The sequence below is a fragment of the Bufo bufo genome, chromosome 8 (genome assembly GCF_905171765.1).
Source record: "Bufo bufo chromosome 8, aBufBuf1.1, whole genome shotgun sequence".
Lineage (NCBI taxonomy): Eukaryota > Metazoa > Chordata > Amphibia > Anura > Bufonidae > Bufo > Bufo bufo.
Window position 1 is genome coordinate 196,315,523 of NC_053396.1, and position 6,000 is coordinate 196,321,522.

Genomic DNA, 6,000 nt, shown 5'->3' on the forward strand with positions numbered 1-6,000 from the left:
AGCAAAAGATTGAACTAGTGTTATAGAGAACATGGCACATGGCAGGTGAAGCTCCTGTTATAGATTTTGCACCTGGGCCTTGTAGCAAGTTACGACTCTGGGCATATAGCCCAGCTGATGCCAATTTTGACTTACAGGAGCCACTATTTTTTTAGACTTAGATTTGAGCCTCTAATACTCAGTTGACCCCAGAATTTGGACCTATGTGGTTTTCCATAGATTTATTCCATGCACACTTTTGGCTGAAAGGATCTAAGCAGTAGTGATGGCAGTACAGGAATAGCATACACACTTCTGTATATGGAATCATCATCTGGTGGTGGTGAAGAACAGGAGAAGATTATCAAAGGTGGGCAGCAGGACTCAAACTAACTAGACAATGTAATAAAGCACAAGAGTAGGGTCATTAACAAATAGGTGTGTGAACCCAGGAGAATGAGATAAAAGAAATCAATGCTGACCTGGTCGGGTTAAAGGGGTTGGGGTTAGCTGCAGCAGTCCCTTTTTGTAAACGTGATATTACCAATGGAGCTGGGTAAACAGAGCCAGGCTGGGAGAACCAGAGCGGAGGCAAGAGATCTGTCAGGTAACAATCTATTTTTTATATCAGGCAGATCACATGTTCGCTTTCCTCCTGAAACCGGACAACCCCTTTAAGAACATTTAGATTGGGATAGCTTAGTAGAGTAATAAAGCTGGAAGCATATGGGTGCCAAAGTTCAGCTTATGATTAAATCGCTGGACAGCATCTAAACCTACCAAATCCACTATTTATGAATATGACACATGGCATTAATACATTTGGCACAATCGCGGTGTAGATGTATTTATTCCAGCACACCTGGGAAATACCTGACTAGGAGGCATGACTTTTTTGCATTTTTTTTTTTAAAGTTGCACTTTATAAATATGACACACAAATCTGAAATTTCGACCAACGTTTCCCTCCACTTCTGAAAGTGGCACAGGAAGGCATAAGATAAAATTTTGAACAAATCCCCACATGCGACAGCACTTACAACATTTCAATGCCAAAAGCCTGGTGTACAAGGTTTGATAAATGTCCTCCTTAGACTTCAGTGAACAAGAACTTGAAGAGGATAAGGTATTGTGATATTTGGCACTGTCGTATGAATTGTGGATGGGCAGTGCTAGTAGAGTGACTAAAGGAGATGCATACGGAAATATAAATGAGTAATCTATTCATACATTGTATATACGTCCTATAATTTATAATATTATTACAAAGAGAAGACCACCTGACGGGTGGTGGTCCAAGTTTTTCACACTAAGCCTTTGTTTCAGCAGTCACGTTTTTGAATCTCATCCTCCTTCGAAAAGCAGCTTTGACATCTTTATTTTTTAAACTGTAAATCAGTGGGTTTAATATGAGCACAGCTGCCGTGTTGAACAGAGACATTAGTTTGTTTGAGTCTAAGTTGACCAAGGAATGTGGTCTCATGTACTGAATGGCAAGTGTAGTGTAGAGAAGAATGACAACTGTGAGGTGTGAGGAACATGTGTAGAAGGCCTTATGCCTTCCACTGGTTGAGCGAATCTTCAGTATAGCTGCAATAATGAAGACATAGGAAACAAATGTCAAAAGAAAGGGAGTGAAAGCTGAAATGACAACCCCTACAGTGAGAATGTAAAGGTCCAGAAAATAGGCATCACTGCAAGACAATTTCAGCACTGGCATTATATCACAGAAGAAATGGTTGACCACGTTTGACTTGTAGCAGGAAAACCTTATTAATTCCCCAAAAATTGGTATACTTTCCAATGCGCCTAATAACCAGCATACAATGACCAGTATTGCACATGTTTTACAATCCATGATCATGTGATAACACAAAGGATTACAGATAGCCACATATCGGTCATAACTCATTGCAGCTAAGACTAAAAGCTCACCACACGTCAAAGACAAAAATATGAAAATCTGTACTATACAACCGAGGACAGAAACTCTATTATCTCCTGATATGAAAGATATGAGAACATTATTCAGATTGTTTGTTGAGCAACAGATATCTAGAATGGACAAGTTACATAGGAAGAAATACATGGGGGTGTGGAGCTGAGGGTCCAGGCAAACCAGTAGAAGAATGGTCAAGTTGCCACCAACAGTGAAAAGATAAATAAGGAGAACCAGAAGGAAAATGACGATGTGCATCATAGGGACATCAGAGATCCCAGCGATGATGAAATATTTTATCTCACTTACATTGGTGTGATCCATTCCTTCATGCAAAATGATTATGAAAAATACAAAATTTGAATTTCATTTAAAAATTATCCAAAGGAAATTGAAATGTCAAAGTCTGAGTCTGATACCTACAAGTACACATCTGTAACTCATCTAAGGTCTGTATTAAGTGTTAAATATAAGCAGTGAGTCCTGTGAGAGTTACCCTTGGGTGAGAAATACCCAAATGTATGTTTCCTTTTACTCAACGCAAGGGATTTAATTATTAGACATTGACATAAAACTTAAATAATGGAAATTTTGGAAAGTCAGGTTAACCCATTAAATAGAGTCTGTCACCTCCAAAATCAAAGTAAGTTTACCAAATATGTAGGGTAGACCCAAAATATAACCAGACCCATGTTGTGAAAACCTAGTCCTCTAATACTTATAAATGCTTGTTTTTTTAATGCAAGTAAAGTTTTTGGTGCACCATGTGTGGGACCTCTCCATTAAGTGGACTTGCCTTCCCTTGAGTCATCACTCACCTGGCAATTTCAGAAACTGTCGATTAGACAAGATGGAGATATGTATTACAGTGGAATACACCAATTCAAACTACCACGCTGGGTGTAAACCAAAAAACCTCTTTGTATAAAAATAAAAAGAAGTAGCATAGTTATGTTTAGGGGCACCTACCCTACATGGTGGTGAAATTGATTTTGGAGGTGAAAGACTACCTTCAACCCCTTAAGGGCTGGACCAATTTTTTATTTTTGTGTTTTCGTTTTTTACTCCAAGTCATAAAATTTTTATTTTACCATTTACATAGCCATATCAGGCCTTGTTTTTTTTTGCATGACAAATTGTACTTTTTAATGGTAAAATTTAATGTTTCATATGATGTAATAGGAAGCTAGAAAAAAATTCCAAATGGGGTGGTATTGGAGGTATCAGTCATAATTTTATTGGTTTCACTTTTACGTTGTTCCTATGCGATACAATTGACACATGAACTTTATTCTGTGGGTCAGTATGATTAAAACAAAACCATATACAGTACAGACCAAAAGTTTGGACACACCTTTTCATTCAAAGACTATGAAGACATCAAAACTATGAATTAACACATGTGGAATTATATACATAACAAACAAATGTGAAACAACTGAAAATATGTCATATTCTAGGTTCTTCAAAGTAGCCACCTTTTGCTTTGATTACTGCTTTGCACACTCTTGGCCTTCTCTTGATGAGCTTCAAGAGGTAGTCCCCTGAAATGGTCTTCCAACAGTCTTGAAGGAGTTCCCAGAGATGCTTAGCACTTGTTGGCCCTTTTGCCTTCACTCTGCGGTCCAGTTCACCCCAAACCATCTCGATTGGGTTCAGGTCCGGTGACTGTGGAGGCCAGGTCATCTGGCGCAGCACCCCATCACTCTCCTTCATGGTCAAATAGCCCTTACTTTCAAAGTTTTCCCAATTTTTCGGCTGACTGACTGACCTTCATTTCTTAAAGTAATGATGGTCACTCGTTTTTCTTTACTTAGCTGCTTTTTTCTTGCCATACAAATTCGAACAGTCTATTCAGTAGGACTATCAGCTGTGTATCCACCTGACTTCTCCTCAACGCAACTGATGGTCCCAACCCCATTTATAAGGCAAGAAATCCCACTTATTAAACCTGACAGGGCACACCTGTGAAGTGAAAACCATTTCAGGGGACTACCTCTTGAAGCTCATCAAGAGAATGTCAAGAGTGTGCAAAGCAGTAATCAAAGCAAAAGGTGGCTACTTTGAAGAACCTAGAATATGACATATTTTCAATTGTTTCACACTTGTTTGTTATGTATATAATTCCACATGTGTTAATTCATAGTTTTGATGCCTTCAGTGTGAATCTACAATTTTCATAGTCATGAAAATAAAGAAAACTCTTTGAATGAGAAGGAGTGTCCAAACTTTTGGTCTGTACTGTATATGTTGTTGTTTTTTGTGTTTTTATTTAGAGATGAGCGAAATTGTGAAAAATTCGATTTGGACACTTTGCCAAATTTTCTATTTTTTTTTAGCTTTGTTCCAAATAAATTCTTCTCTGTTTTGGACCCACTTCTGCTTTTGGCAAAAATCATGAGCATATTCTGATGCAAAACACTGACTGTGAGATATAGGCCTTATAGATGATCCAAAGAGAGGGATCCGTTGTGGTTTTTATTTTTCAGTTCTTTTGACGGATCTGAAGAATGGCAAAAGGAACTGTGATGTCAAAAAGGCCAAACAGGGACATAGTGTCCCCAGAACAAACTGGTGAAGGTGGCAACACCAAGAGGAGTCATCATAGTGGCCCAGTCACAGAATGGTGAGGGTGGCAACAACGAGAGGAGTCATCATAGTGGCCCACTCACAGAGTGGTGAGGGTGGCAATAGCGAGAGGAGTCATCATACTGGCCTAGTCACAGAGTGGTGAAGGTGGCAACAGTGAGAGGAGTCATCATAGTGGCCCAGTCACAGAGTGGTGAGGGTGGCAACAGAGAGAGAGGAGTCATCATACTGGCCCAGTCACAGAGTGGTGAAGGTGGCAACAGTGAGAGGAGTCATCATAGTGGCCCACTCACAAAGTTGTGAAGGTGGCAATAGCATGACAAGTCATCATAGTGATCCAGGCACAGAGTGGTGAGGGTGGCAATAGCATGGGAGTCATCATAGTGGCCCAGTCACAGAATGGTGAGGGTGGCAACAATGAGAGGAGTCATCGTAGTGGTCCAGTCACAGAGTGGTGAGGGTGGCAACAGCAAGAGGGTCATCATAGTGGCCCAGTCACAGAGTGGTGAGGGTGGCAATAGCGAGAGGAGTCATTATATTGGCCCAGTCACAGAGTGGTTAAGGTGGCAACAGTGAGAGGAGTCATCATAGTGGCCCAGTCCCAAAGTGGTGAGGGTGGCAACAGCAAGAGAGTCATCATAGTGGCCCAGTCACAGAGTTGTGAAGGTGGCAACAGAGAGAGGAGTCTTCATTGTGGCCCACTCACAAAGTTGTGAAGGTGGCAACAGCATGACAAGTCATCATAGTGACCCAGGCACAGAGTAGTGAGGTTGGCAACAGCATGAGGAGTCATCATAGTGGCCCAGTCACAGAGTGGTGAGGGTGGCAACAGCATGAGGAGTCATCTGTCACGCCCATGTGTGTGAGGGAGACACCACACCGGGCGAAGAAGGAGAGGGAACAAGGAACAAGGCCTGAATGAAAGAGAAGAAAGAAGAACACCTCCTAGTCAAATCCCTAGTCACTGGCAATCAGCATGAACAGACCAAAAAGGTTGGTAAGTTCATACGCAGGAGTACCTAGAGTCCTAACTCACCCTATAAGACCCTGGCAATAGTGACAGGACTGAGACTACCTGTTCCTCCAGAAAAGACGGACGACCGGGAGTCTAACTCAGGCCTACAACAAAGGGCAGGGGAAAAACAACACACAGATAAACCAAAACAAAATGCAAACGGGAAAGGAAACAATTAACTTTCCAGTAGTTTTGGCAGCAACAGAAACTCAGCTGAGAACCAAACACCAGCAGACCACAGATACCACTGAAGCTATAAACCGCACAGCATTGTGGGAGAAGCAACTATAAATAAGGAAAGTTAAATGACCACAATAGCAACACCTGGAGGTTAGAGGTGTGGCCAGTATCAGAAACAACACAGAGGTCTATTGATCCACAAGGACACCAGTCAGATCAATGCAGGTATTGCCAGTCTCACAGGTCTTCTGTTGCCCACTGTCACAGGGATGTCCGTATGCCTCGGTACGTCTGTGAC

At 41.3% G+C, this 6,000-nt stretch overlaps 1 protein-coding gene across 1 annotated transcript; it reads right to left on the reverse strand.

The window, feature by feature from the left end:
* Positions 1-1,288: 1,288 nt before the first annotated feature.
* LOC120978161 (olfactory receptor 8B12-like) lies at positions 1,289-2,242 on the reverse strand. The gene has a single exon (XM_040406383.1). The coding sequence runs from the start codon at positions 2,240-2,242 to the stop codon at positions 1,289-1,291; it is 954 nt and encodes a 317-aa protein (XP_040262317.1).
* Between the last annotated feature and the right edge of the window lie 3,758 nt (positions 2,243-6,000).

Excerpts from the sequence above, each read along its gene's own strand:
- LOC120978161 (XM_040406383.1), bottom strand. The coding sequence starts at position 2,242 with ATGGATCACACCAATGTAAGTGAGATAAAATATTTCATCATCGCTGGG.